The sequence below is a fragment of the Numenius arquata genome, chromosome 5, assembly GCF_964106895.1.
Source record: "Numenius arquata chromosome 5, bNumArq3.hap1.1, whole genome shotgun sequence".
NCBI lineage: Eukaryota > Metazoa > Chordata > Aves > Charadriiformes > Scolopacidae > Numenius > Numenius arquata.
Window position 1 is genome coordinate 8751071 of NC_133580.1, and position 14166 is coordinate 8765236.

The 14166-nt window shown below is 50.3% G+C and overlaps 1 protein-coding gene across 1 annotated transcript; it reads left to right on the forward strand.

The window, feature by feature from the left end:
* Positions 1-6876: 6876 nt before the first annotated feature.
* HMGB3 (high mobility group box 3) lies at positions 6877-13449 on the forward strand. The gene is given in 6 exon segments (XM_074147341.1): positions 6877-6960; positions 6963-7030; positions 9847-10003; positions 10523-10662; positions 11237-11411; positions 11952-13449. Coding segments are annotated over 6 exon segments (768 nt in total). The 3' UTR covers positions 12096-13449.
* Positions 13450-14166: the final 717 nt, after the last annotated feature.

Below are 14166 nucleotides of genomic sequence, written 5' to 3' on the forward strand. Positions count from 1 at the left end.
CCTTTAAAATTACATCTAGATTCCATCTCTTCTAAAGGCTACAGGAAACTTGCAGAGATTGTTTCCAGTTGTCCTATCTTCCTACTGTTAGTATTTGGCTTGGTGAGGTAGGTAGATAAATATTGTGGGGTTGGTTTGTTTTTTTTCAAGGGGCTTTCTTTTTTTTAGTGTGGTTCTTTGCATGCAAAACGGAAGCAGAAACGCCCTTCTGAAGTCAAATTTTGCTCATTGCTCATATGCCAGAGTGCTTGGGGTTTACAAGGTTTGGGATAGTGCCTCTTAAAAAGAAGATACGTGGAAGCAGATGGTCCCGTGGTAGCTGAGCATGGAAGGAGACGCCTGAAGAACGTGTGTGGTGGCAGGAATGATGTGTTAGATGAGGGAGCAGAGATGAGCCGGGAATGTAAGGAGGCAGTATGCAGGGGGCATGCAGTTTCCAGGAGTCTGGTAGCGTAGGAGGTGCTGTACTGGGGCAGCAAATCTCTTGGAGCAGGTGTGCAGGGGCAAACTGCCTGCATGCTACCCCCTGGGCAGCTTGGCCATGTGTGCTGGGGAAAAGCCAGGGCGAGGTGTGAAGGGAAGCAAAAACAGGAGGGGGAGAAGGGAGAGAAAGGAAGAAAAAAGCCAAGAGGGGTAGGGACAGTGTGACAAGAAGCAGGGGGAGCCCACCTGTGAAGGTAGCCATGAGTTTCTGTTTATCTTGCCTGTGGTTATACTGCAAGAAGGTTTTGAACTGCTGCCTAATGTGACTGTCAATTATTTTAACTTGTATTTCTCACCTCAGTCCCCATGAAGTGCATTTGACAATAATTAATTTTGTGTGTGCAACTGGGAGTGTATCCTACTCCTGCAGAGGTGTCAGCTTAATGGGATATGGCTACAGGGGATAACAGGCTGTGCCACCCCATGAGGGCATTTGGGGAGGTCACCTGTTCATCTGGGATATTTTAATTGCTGGAACATTAGGTTTCCCGTAGTTGAATTGGGATCAGATTAACCTCTGTCTCTCTGAACTTGCATGTTGGCAAGCTCCTTAAACACCATTGCTAATTTTATTTTCTACTTTCATCACGTATTTAAGATAACTTTTTGTTTCATAGGTTAAAGAGGAAATATTCTCACTGGCTGACATCCCAGTGAGCAATTACAAATATTTTACTGTAGTTACAGGACTTGGAATTCAGCCTCAGGCCGTGGGCATCAGAAAATCCATGCATGGAAATCCCACGTGTTGTAAGACTGGGAGGGTTTCATATGGAGGGATTCCCCTTCATCTTTACTGAAGTCAAACTCTTGATCAAAAAAAAATTAAGCTAAAAAAAAAAATAGTTCTTGAACTTGTAAATCAAACTTCTACCAACAGCTTTTGACTATACCAGTTAGAGAAGGGTTAATTGAGCGTCTTCGTCTCTATTGCATGTTAAGACAGAAGGTCAGTGGTGGGAGAAGCTAGGTCCAAACTGAAGGCTTTTAAAACAGCCCCCTAACTAGCCTAATGAATATGCTGTTGAGATGAACAGGTCATTTAACACTTTTCATGTCGCTATTGTCCATCCAACCTTAAATGTCAACTCTGTCACTCCGATAGGCTGGTTCTGCTTAAAAAGGTTTCCTGACTTTGTTAGATTCCTAGGAGGGATTTCCCCCCTGTCCTTATTCCTAATTGCTGGCAGAACCTTACGGATGTATTTATATCAGCCTTTTCATTTGGGTCAAGTCTTCACTAGAGAATTTTGCCAGTGGGTAAGGGTTGGGAAGAGATGCGATCCAGACAGAAGTGGAAGCGCCAGATGCAGTTGTAATTATACCACTTAAACTGCAGCTTACCCACCACAATGGAATCACTGGCTTTGCTAAGGGCAGGATGGTTGGATTCACCACTGTGAGGAACATACGATGATGTGCTGGGATTGCTGTGTCTACACTAGGACCTCTTTCACGGAGCTGGTCTGCTGGAGTCCAGCTGCCTGCGAACCGTCAGAGCCTGGTGTGGTCCCAGCCTCAAGGGAAGGGCTGGGAATGGGGCTGGTGGAAAGGACCCTTCTGCAGATACCTGCCTTGTTGCTAGCCCCTCGCAACAGAGTCCCCCCCCCGCTGCTGTTTCTACCGGGGCCACATCTTTAGCATGCTGACATTGGGTGTCCTGGTTGCTTGAAAAAATGTTTCATGGCAACCGAGTTGCATACCTGGTAGAACTGAATATTTATCAGAAATGTATTCCTGAACTTCCTCACCCTGTGAACAGCAAGCGTGTTTCTTCTTGGGAGACTTCTATTTTTTCCTGTAACCCATGGTGTTCTGTGGCCTAGAAGGCCTCAGAAAATTACTTCTTGGCTCAGGAGGACAGGGGTCAGATGGCCCCAGGCTTTCCAGTCAGATTTCTTGATGCCTCCTGTACTCCTTGCCTTGAATAGACTCCCCAGTGCAGCGGTCAGGAGCACAACAACATGGGTGCTCCTAATTTAACCACACCATTGTAGGCTCAACGTATTCCAAAGCTGGGTACAGGGCAAAAGCAGTGATGCTGTGTTAGTATCCAATACCTGATGGCAGTTATTTGCCCTCCACAGACTTTCTTGGCTTTCTGATACCTGCATCAGCTGGAGGATAGAGAGGTGGAAACTCAGGTATCAGCACTGGAAAATAAAGGCTGATGGGGCAAAAATATCATATCTCCAAGAGCGTATACTGTAGACCAGAAGAACTATGGCTATTCCCAGTGATGCTGCCAAATTTGAGCCCGAGAAGCTCATCATGAAGGAAACTGCTTTGGCAATGCACTGTGTATTTCAGCTGCTCCCCCCCCCCCAAAAAAAAAAAAAAAAAGGGAACCAGGTAACTGTTTTTATTCCTCCTGAATATGATCACGTGCGTTTGGGAAGCTTTTCAGACACAGTAGCTCATTTTGAGGACATCATTGCATCGAGGGCCCTAGTCATTTTTCTGTGACTGGTGTGTTTCTAATTCTCTGAGATACTTTGAAATGTCAACATGTGAATCCATACCAGCCTCTTGCTAGTTATTAGTAGGTGGTGCTGCCCATGATCAAGATAGCCAACACAAGAAGCACGGTGTGCTCTGAGCAATACTGGACAAACCCAGTAAGGACATGACATCAATTCAAATCCACTGTTTGGCTGAAATCATCCCAAGTGCTGAGCAAAGGCCTAGTGAAACTAGCAAGAGGTCCAGTAAAAGTTAATGTCAGGCTAACTTCCTACATCAAGACAATCTGAATTCAGACTGGGAAGCTTGTTAAAGGTCCTGAGGACTAATCTTTTACAAGAACATGTTGTCCTCCAGGATCCCTCTGAGGCATTCATGGTCTCACCAATGGGAACAAGATGGTCGAGATATATTGTGAGAATGGCTGGCTGAGCTGTAGAGCTCATCAGTGGTGGTGAGGATTGCATTTTCCTTACTGCACCCATCGTGTGGCGTTCCATATTGCTCTGGTCCTTTTCAGCACTTCTGATTTCTGAACATCTTAAATACATGGTGGGCCTTATTTTGCTAGCCATCTGGCACAACTGGAGCAGGACAGAGTCGTGAGAAGGCCGAGCCCACCAAGCTGTCACTAGTGTTCAGATGAGATCTGCCTGTTGGCTGAAGAATAGGTGAGCTTACTCTAGACTTCAGGCAGTTCTAGGGAGAAGAAGGTGGCATTTCACTTGTAACCGTGGATGACTTTCCTGATTTAAAGTGTATTTATGTAATCTATTGATTTGTTGGAGGACTCCTTGGTGACTCCAGATTTTTTCACAGCAGCCTCCCTGTTCTATCATCCCTAGCTGAAGAGGAGATGTCATTCCATCTTGGCAGGTAATGGTGCAGCCTCAGCTGTTTGTATCATCTCTGCTGTTTCCCGGACCGCACCAATATGATGCATGTGGGCCGGAAGCCTTCAGTGTTTGGCCACTCCAGCTGGGACAGGACTTTGTGGTCAATCTTCTTTGCAACAAGCTACTGCAAGTGTTGGAAGTTGTCTGCTTGCTATGGGACCTTGAACCAAATTTTATGCCTCAGTCCTTATATTCAAGATATTTCGTGGCCTGGGTCCCTGCTGTGGGATTCAGAGTATGGCTGAAAGTTGCTTAAAAACATAGGGTGTGTTTGCATGGTGAGGATCAGGCCAGAACTTTCTGATGGGAAGGTATAAGACTATGCATTGAGCTCTCCTAGCGTCATTGCAAACCTTGCTGCCTTCTCTGCCAAGAGCAAGGCATCCTGAAATTTCTTTTAGTTTGGGTTTTCTTCTCATGCTTCCTATAGCATAAATACACGTAATCTGTAATATTAAAACAAACCAACCAACCAACCCCTAAAATTTGCCAAACCTACACTTTTTAGGAGTGTCCCCCTGCACCCTCCTTTGCCTCAGCTCTGGTACTCACCTGACTCCTTGGTACACTGGCTCAGTCCACTAATCCAGCAGAAAACTAACCCAGCAAAAAAGGAGGTTGAATTTTGGGCTTTGGTTATTTTGTGTTAGGTTAGTGAACTGCCTTGGCTCCCAGAGGGGTCAGGTGAAAGCCAGAGCTGGGCAGTGGGAGGAAGTGGGACTGCATGGCCTGGAAGAGGTTGCAGCAAAAGGTTAGATTTGCTCCGCCAACTTTCTAGGCTGTTTTCTTGGTGCACTGCAGGAAAGTGCTCAGACACGGGGGCCAGGTGCAATGGGCAGTGCAGAGGGCACTGCGGGATAATTTCTTTCAGCAGTGACAGTTCTGGAGGTAAGTAGAAGCTTTCCCTATGGGGGTTATGTTCACCCATTTGCTACTCAGCCCTCCGCTGCTTTCAAAACCATGCTGCGAGTGCTAGGACAAAACCTTCAACCCAGCTGTCTCTTAGCTACCAAAGTATCTCCTTTGCCCCTTGACCAGCTGTCAAAACTTTCCTGGCCTTCCTAGAACAAGCGTCTTAGGGAATGTTTCCCCTGGTCTATGAGAAATGGGAGGGATGCACTCGAGATGACAAGCAGGGCTGTGCGTTTGATACCAGGTGCCTGTCCGAAGCAAGCTCCTAAGCAAGCCTGACCAGTGGGGCTGCCACCCCTTGCCTTTGTAATGCTCCCAGCTTGGTGTGTTCTGTCGGATGAGAATGTGGTTCAAGGAAGAAAGTGCTTCAGATCAAAAAATTGTGCAACTCCCGAGCCAAGAAAAAAAAGCCTTAATTATTCAACTAGTTTGAAACACTTTAAAGTATCCCTAAAAATAGGTGAGAGGGATGTTTGTCAGCCACAAAGAGATTTTTCTGCAGTAGTATTGCTTGTCTTATTTTATGATGATGCTACAGAATACAGTCCCTCAGGTAGGCTCATTAATGTTTGTGAATGAACCCCTTGTTTTATGCTTTTGGTTTTAGAAGGCAGAAATAGGGCGAGAGGCTAGTAAGACTGGTTTTACCATATATGCCTTGGAAAGCTCAAGGACGCAGGTGTAAGGTCTGTATAAGCCTCAGCGGTTCTGCGTATGGATCACAACCGGATTTGGGTGCTTGCTAGACCAGCTGAGGTGGTGTACCCATAGAGAGAAATCCAGGCAGGACTTTGTCGAAAATCCTGGGTGAAATTCTGCGTACTTCCCAGTGGATCTGTCAGCAGGAGGTTGGCACTCCTCTATGTCTCATCAGTTGTTTTGATCTCTTCCGGCAAAGGCAACCTGTGACCATATGTTGTTATAGCCATAAGCGCTTCCACAGGGCAATATCGGGTAAACCCCGCTGCCTGTCAGCATCTCAGCCCAGGGTGGAGGCTCCTTTTCACTATCTATTCCTTAAAGAGGGCAACTGTTTCTTCTGGCTATCATAGAAGAAGGGTGGCAGTTACGCCCAGCCCATAACAGTATACGGTGGTTTCTGAGTCTTACCGCTTCAGCCTTAAAATAACAGCTTTTTTTTCCTGAGCCAACCAACAATTGTGGTCAGCCACTAATACCAGTTTAACCATTTGGCAGCTGCCCTATTGGAAACAGCTCTTCCAAGAGAGCCAAAGGAGCCCTTGTCCCCTCGGCCCCAGAGCCACGCTGGGTTGGTTTCAGTCAGCAGGGCATGTTTACAGATTTCCTTGCGTACGACCAGCCCCTATAATAACAACCAAATCCTAGAAAGTTAATACCAAACAAATTGAGGAAGTAGGTTAGAACTAGTAATTCCAGTTAATTGTTCTGGTGTTTGACAAATGAGTGGGTAAAACACTCTGATTCCCACCCCAACAAACACTTAGTTTCTTGCTCTGTAGTTCCTTTTCCATCCATCGTGTGTTGGGACTGTCAGCGGAGTTTATTTTGGGCTCAGTTCCCTCCCTGTTATGCACAGTAGTAACCGGCTCTGCAAACGGTGCCATTGAAACCGGGATCGGGCCCTGACGGCTTTAGGACAGAAATTAGCAATAAATGGCTATTGTAGGCCGGGGGTTCCCACCCTCCCTCCCGGGATGCTGCCCTCGCTGTCCCGTGTCCCTTCCCGTGGTTCTGCGTCTCCCCGAGGCCCCCGGCCCCCTGCTCTCGCAGCAGATCTCATCTTCAACAGGGCACCCAGGCGGACGGCGCACAGGAGCGCGGACCCCGCGTAGCCCATCACCGCGGGGTGGGGGTGTGTGTGTACTGAACCCCACACGCCCCCCGATCCGTTCCGCGGTGAATAGGGGCAACCGGCTCCCCACGGGCAGCGGCAACCACGTGGCGAGGACAGTTTCCCGGCCAGTGGCCGGGGCTCCGCGGGGCGCGCAGCGGGGCGGAGGGGAAGGGGGGGGGGGGGGAAAGTTGGCGCGCGCCGCCGCGCTCCCCTTTCCCCGGCGGGCGCTCGTTTTGAATGAATGACCTCACCCGCGCCGGCCAACCGCCGGGCGGCCTCGCTTAATATTCATGAGGCGGGGGGCCAATGAGCGGGCGAGGAGGTTGTTTTAAACGGCGGAGCCCCGCAGCCAATCAGGCCGCTCTCGTAGGCAGCCAACGCGAGGCTGAGCCGCGCCGCGCCGAGCCCCGCGCCGTGCCCTGCGCTCCCGCTCCCCTCCACACTCCCGCGAACAATACAGGTACGTGCAGCCCCGCCGCAACTTTTCGGGGGGCGGCTGCCCCCTGCCCGCCCCGCCGCCGCCCCGCCCTGCCCCCCCGCCTTCGCCCCTCTGCTCTGCCTGCCCTCGGCTTTTTTTTTTTTTTATAATTTATTATAATTTTTATTTTTTTTTGTGTTTTGTTTTTCATTCCTTCCTTTGAGTGTTTTTTTTTTTTTTTTAATTCAAAAAATCGGAAAAATCACCCAAAACTTTTTTTTTTTTTTTCTTTCCCCGCTCGTAAAGGGGATCGGCGGTGCCGGGGCAGATGCTGCGCGCAGCTGGCGGGGGCGCAGCGTTTGCCCCCCTGTCCTCCTCCCCTGCCCCACCGGGACCCCCCCTCCCCCGGCGCGGAGGGGCTACCTGTCCCCGGTGCAGCCCGGTTTCTCCGCGCCGGGCTCCCGTACCGCCGAGAGTAATATGGCTGGTGCAGCAACTACACCGGGACTAACTCCTCTTCTCCCCCGCATGGGCAGGGATTTTTCTCTGCCGCCTCCTAATGTCGCACGGCAAAACGCGCGGCGCCCTCGGCTTTTATTTGCCCCCTTTCCCCCGGGTGGGCTCGGTGGGGCTGGCGGCGGTGGGAAAGTTGTTGGCCGTGCGCAGTGCCGTGCCCGCTGTTTATTCTGCATTAATATGGCTGTCGCTTTAGCATCTGACAGGGATAAACCCTGCGCGCTGCGCCCGTCGGTCCCGGCGAAGCACTTGTGGTTTTTTTCTCGCCGCCGCCGCCTCCAAACTCCCCCGATCCCTTCGCCTCTGCCTCCGCCGCTCTTCCCCTGCCCGGGAAGGTGTCTCCGGTGGGGCTGCGCCCGCGGCGGGGCCCCGCATCGCCTCTTCTCCGCGCCGCGCCGCCCGTGCTGTGGGCATTAATATGGCTGGCGCTGGAGAGCCCCGGCGAAGGGAAGAAAGACGTGTAAGCGGCAGAGGGATGGGGAGGGGGGTCGCGGCGGGGGAAATCTCCTTCCCGGCGCCCCGCGGGGGGCTCAAACCTTTCGCTTTCGCCCCGGCTTCTCTTTCCCCACCGCCCCGTGCCCTCGGCCGGGCTCCGGGGGGCCGCCCCGGGGCTCTCCGCACTCTTTTTTTTCTGGCGGCGCGGAGGAGCGTAGCGGCGGCGATAATGGCTGCACGGGAGCCTTTGTTAGAGAGCGCTGCGCTAGGCGGGGGGGGGGGGGGGGCCGCCTCCCGCCCGCGCCCCGGCCCCGCCGCCCCCGCCGCCCGGCGGGGGGCCGAGCGGGGAGCCCCTTCTCGGCGGGGGCGGCGTTTTGGCGGGGCCGGGGGCGGCGGGCGCGGGGGGCCGAGGGCGGCGGAGCGGGGGGGGAGCGCGGCTTTGTTCGGGCGGCGCGGCGGCGGCTCCGGGAGAAGCCATCTTAGCGAGCGGGGCCGGCCCTGGGCGCGGAGCGGCGGCCGCCGCCGCCGTCGCTCCCCGCTGCCGCTCGCACCGGCCGCCCCGGGGCCGGGCCGGCTCCCCTGGTCGCCGCCCGGCCCCCCGGCTCCCCTCGCCCGCCGCCCCGCCGCATTTGAGGGGCACTTTCTTTCATCAGGAGGCATTTCACAAAATGGAAGATGAATTATTGGCGTCTGGCGGAGCCGCCGCTGCCCCCTCCGCCCGACGGCCCCGGCCCCGCCGCAGGTGCCCGCGCCCCGCGCCGCGGAGCCCGGCCGCCGCGGTGACCTTGGAGGGGGGGGGGAGAAGATGGCGGGAGCGGAGCGGAGGGCAGGCCGGCCGCCGCGGGCCGCTCGCCCCCAACTTCGGGAGCAGGAGGCGGCCCCGGCCCCGCTCCGTGCTCCGGCCTGGCCCCCGGGTCTCCCCCCGTTCGGGCGGGTTCCGCGCCCCGCTGTCCCGGCGGGAGCGGGGACCCCACCGAGCGCCGGCAGCGGCAGGAGAGGGCGGCTTAAAGCTGCGCTTGGGGGGCTAATGGGTGCAATTAAATATTAACGTTGTGCCAATAAAAAAATAAATTGTCAAACACTTAAGAAGCCATAAATAGGAAATACTGCTGCGGATTTTTTTTTTCTTTTTTTTTTTTTTTTTTGGAGGGTGGTGGGAGGGAAAAAAGTAGGGAAGAAGGGGAAAAGAAATACATCCCAAAAGTTAGCATCGTCCTCTCGGTGACTTGCTAATCACATCTCTGCACTGACCACTACGCCTCCGAACATGTGTCACTTGGTGGAGCACGAGCAAGTGCTGCTCACCTCGCAGAGCTGCACGGGTCCCATTGTGTTTAAAAGTAGCCTTTATTTGCACACCTTCTGACACATAAAAGGTTATTGCACTTTTACAGGGGAAAATAGTCTGTCCTGCCTTTCTTCCCGGACCACAGCTGCTAACATGGGAACTCCAGCTCCTACAGGGATAAGTCATAGCCTGGCACCGTGCGTGCCACTCAAGCCACAGTGCGGTAGCCAACTAAAACAAATATTTTATATTAGTTCGTATATAACTCTTAATGGGCAGGAGCGTGTGTATTTAATAGCCTGTCTCCAGTCTTTGGACGTGATGTAAACATGTATCGATGTAAAACTTGAATCCAGTGACCGGTTTCACTTGGCTCAGGTTTGCAGCCCAAGTGTCAAGGAAGAATAACTTAAAGCCTGTGTACTGGGAGTGGTAAGAGGTGTTGGGGGGGGAAGAAGGGAATGTGTTACTGATGGGACATCACTTCAGGGGACGGTGGTGTGCACCACATATATATGTGTGCGCATATATATATAAAAACATATGCACACCATATACATATACACATTCATCCAGATTTGCTTATTATTTTTTTCCCCTTTTTCCCTCTTCCCTACAGAGTCAAGATGGCTAAAGGTGATCCGAAGAAGCCCAAGGGCAAGATGTCTGCCTATGCCTTCTTTGTGCAGACATGCCGTGAGGAGCATAAGAAGAAGAACCCAGAGGTTCCAGTCAACTTTGCAGAGTTTTCCAAGAAGTGCTCGGAGAGGTGGAAGGTACCTTTAATTTGTGACTTCCTGATGGGATAACTTGTGGAATCTGCTAGGATGAAGTGCATGTGTCTGAACGCTAAGGGAGCCGGTGCTGTTTTGAGCTATGTGCTGTGCTTGGCCAGATATCCTGGTCGTTGATGGGGTACTGCTGGTTCCTGTAATAGTCGTGAAGGCTTCAGCCCAGTGTTCCTGCCCGTTTTGGTGCTTCCACTGCAGTGTGGCCTTTTCTCCTGTTTCCCAAGCAGTGCCCTTCAGCAGCCACCTCCCTCCAAGCCTGTGTCCTCGAGGAGTACTCTGGCTGTGCCTGTCCCATTCCCCTTGCTTCCCTCTGGCTGGGTATGCCAGTGGTGGCTGTGGTCCCCAGTACAGGACCTTCGTCCCCAAGGTGGTCCAGTAAAAAACCAAACAAATCCTGAAACTCCCCTATCGAGTTGGTACGTGTTGGCTTGTTTACTTAAAGTTTGCCAGCTATTGAACAGTTGGGTAATCACAAGCTTGGTGTCTTGTTTTTTGGTTTTTTAGACCATGTCAAGCAAGGAGAAGGCTAAATTTGATGAAATGGCAAAGGCTGATAAGGTACGATATGATAGAGAAATGAAGGACTATGGACCAGCTAAGGGCGGCAAGAAGAAGAAGGACCCCAATGCCCCAAAACGACCACCGTAAGTAACTTTAAAGCATTAAATGCACAAGTATTTTGTTGTTGTTCTTGGTTGTTTTTTTTTTTTTTTTCACATCCTGTAACACAGCTGATGGGTTTCCGTAAAGGAAGTAGATGGGGATACTGATGGTATAGCAGTGTTAGTAATACTCATAGCCTACTGATACTGTCTTGTAAGTCTTCTGGGCAGCTCATAATCTTGAGTTTGTAGAGCGCTAACAGGAGTTGTCAGTCCTTGGTATCCAGGCTTGTAGTGATGGAAGACATGGAAATGACCGGGTCACAGTGAGACTTGTGTATCTAAGATGAAATTGGGTAGGGGGGGATAGACAACACTTGATTAAAAACAGCATTTGATTAAGGCTGCAGGTCTGGGTCTCGGTAAAATGAAAACACGTTTGGCTTTGTGGGTTGGTTGGTTTGTTTTTCTTAAGTGGGGGGGGGTGGGGAAGTGCTTCTGCTCAGCCTGTGATGAGCACATGCGTGGATGTTGTTGGTGAGGGATGGAGGAAGGGACTGCTCCCCGGGTGTGGTGCTGCTGTGGTGCTGACTGTCCTCTGGTGCTTCTCCCCAAGGTCTGGCTTCTTCCTCTTCTGTTCAGAGTTCCGCCCCAAGATCAAGTCCACAAACCCTGGCATATCCATTGGGGATGTAGCAAAGAAACTGGGCGAAATGTGGAACAACCTAAGTGATGGTGAAAAGCAGCCTTACAATAATAAGGCAGCTAAACTGAAGGAGAAGTACGAGAAGGTAAGGCTAGTTTTCACTTGTGCCTCTTCTGTACCGGCTTTTGTATCGATGTGTGACTGTAACCTAGACCCAGCCGAGGTGGCCCCAGCGTAGTGAGCATCTCCAGCGGACAGACCTGTTCTCACTGCGCTGTGTACGTTGGGGCAGAGCAGGTTAGGGAGCCGCAGGCAGGCTCCGGCGAGGAGGGAGAGCTTTCACCCTGTGACAGCAGCTGCGGCTGCTCCTGTTGCTCCAGCAAAGGGTTTGCTGTGCTGTTAAAGGAGCTTTGTCCCATTAGCAGGGAACTTTTAAGAGAGGCTGGGTTCTCTTCTCCTCCTCAAAGAAATAACCACGAACGCAGGGCTCAAGGCCTCCATCACCCGGAGGCACTGGAGTACGTGTAGGTGTCTGCATACCTGTGGGCTATGATGCCGGCTGTCCCCTTTTGGCGGGGGGTGCAGCTGTGGAAGGCCAGTCCCTTTACGTTAACACCTGCCGCTGTACAAATACTGTGTGTGTTCGCTGCTTAGAGCAAATTAAGACATCCCCTTGACTTTGCAGGATGTTGCAGACTACAAGTCTAAAGGAAAGTTTGATGGCGCAAAGGGAGCAGCAACCAAAGCTGCTCGGAAAAAGGTAGAGGAAGAAGACGAAGAGGAGGAGGAGGATGAAGAAGAGGAGGATGAAGATGATGATGATGAATAAAACTGTACAATACTTGTCTCCATGTGAATACCATAGAGTAGGGGAAACACCATAAATGAAGCACCTCTTATTTGAGATGGTGTTTCTTGCCCTTATTAGGCTTAATTAAAAAAAAAAAAAATTTGGATTCCGATCGCGTTGTAGTTTCTAAAAGTGCTCTAGAAATTGTAACTGGTTTACATGAAGTGGCCATGGGTGTAGTGAGCACCCTGAAACTGTATCAAAGTTGTACATATTTCCAAACATTTTTAAAATGAAAAGGCGCTCTAGTGTTCTCCTAACTCTGTGCACTTTGCTGTTGGTGTAACAAAGCATTTAAAAATGTTTCAAGCATTTTTTTAATTTGTAAGGTGGTGTTACTATATGGTTATTGGCTAGAAAATCCTGGGTTATAAACTGTACATATCTATAGTTTGTAAAAACTAGACAGATTCTTGTGGTACATGCTTAGAGTTATGATGCCTTAGAGGAGCAGTGATTGGAAAGGCTGTACGTTCCCCGGGGTGCCATGGCCCAAAGCATGCACTGTGAGGGTAGATCTATTTACACTACAGTGGGCGTCCATTTAGCTTAAAGTTGTCTTTCTGTATATAGTGAAATAGCATTCTGCTGCCATTCTTAGTTGTGGAAGGGGGTTCAGCTGGCATGAGAAGTGTATGGATTTTTTTAGTTAAGTGCGGTAGTTTTTAAACTGAAACTGTAGACCTCTCTTCATCGTCAACCAAGTGAAGAGCCAGTGCAGCAACTGAAGTTCAAAAACACTCTGTACTTAAACGAATTTGCAACGTTCTGTTTTTTTTGTATGTTTAGAATGCTGAAATGTTTTTGAAGCAAAATAAACAGTATTACATTTTTAAAACTGTTCTTGACAACACTCTAAATTTCTGGTTTAAAAGGATCTTAACAACAGCAAGAGGTTCATTTTGAAGTCTGTGGCATCCCTCAGGGCTGGTGACTTAGGAAACATTCTGACTCAAGGATTTAAAAAAAATAAAATAATAAAAAAAAATAAATGGTGGCCAGCCAAAACTGGCTGAATTGAAAGAGATGGCTGCTCCAGCTAATATGCAATCGTAACTGTTTATGGCTGAGTGGCATAAGATGCTATGCAAGTTTGAACTTTATTACTTGAACTTGGGAGCCTAAATGAACATTCATGACGTAATTGTTTGTTTGTGTGTGTATATAGCAGCATTCAGAGATGCAGAGAAAGGTAGGTGGCTAGGAATGAGGCTGACACCATGAAATAAGTATAAAAGCATAGTTTGGATTTTTTTTTTTCAGTTGTGTTGGGTAAATTTATAGCCCAAATGCATTGCTGTACATATTAAAATGTGCCTTTTTTGTCCTGTGTTACACTGTTTCAGACTTGTGGTTTTTTCTAGCATTATAATTCGTGGCAGGAGCCAGGCACCTAGTCTAACTCCCTGCTGAAGTAGGAGCGTGGCGCAGGTACTTAGTCTGTGTCCTTTCTTTAGTGGCTCAAGTTTTAGTACGAGTCGGGTGCTGTGAGGTGGGTTGGGGGAGCAACGCAGGTCTCTTGTCCCCTTTGGTGACCAGCTGGCTGTGGCGCAGTCGCTTGCTGTCTTTCCAGTTCCCAGCTGGGGGTGTTTTGCAGCCCTTGGAAGGGAGAGGTAGTACCTGGTCTCTAGCTGGTGACTAACCTCATTTTTCCTTAGCACAGAAACTGCATGAACGGGGAAAACTCTAGCAGCTCCTTGCTACCCTTGAATTCCTTCCTAGTGCTGGCTGTAGTGAGCAGTCGGTGCTTGCTTGGCAGTGAGGAGGAGATTGGGGTGTGAGGATACCAGTATCCTTATTAACAGCAGGTCAAAGATGTGACTGCTGGGTGCAGCTGATTAAGAGAACAGGGTAACTCATTAGCGTAAACTGTGGGTACAGGTTGCTGCCACCCCTTCCTTTGAGCTAGGCTTACAGGCAGTAACTACTTCTAATGTGGATAAAACTGCTTTGTTGCCTGTTTGGATAGCACATCTGGCTTCCTGTGACTTCTCAACAAGCATAGTATCCTTGGCAGGAAGGGTCCGATCTCGTGTTGAGATGGACTAGG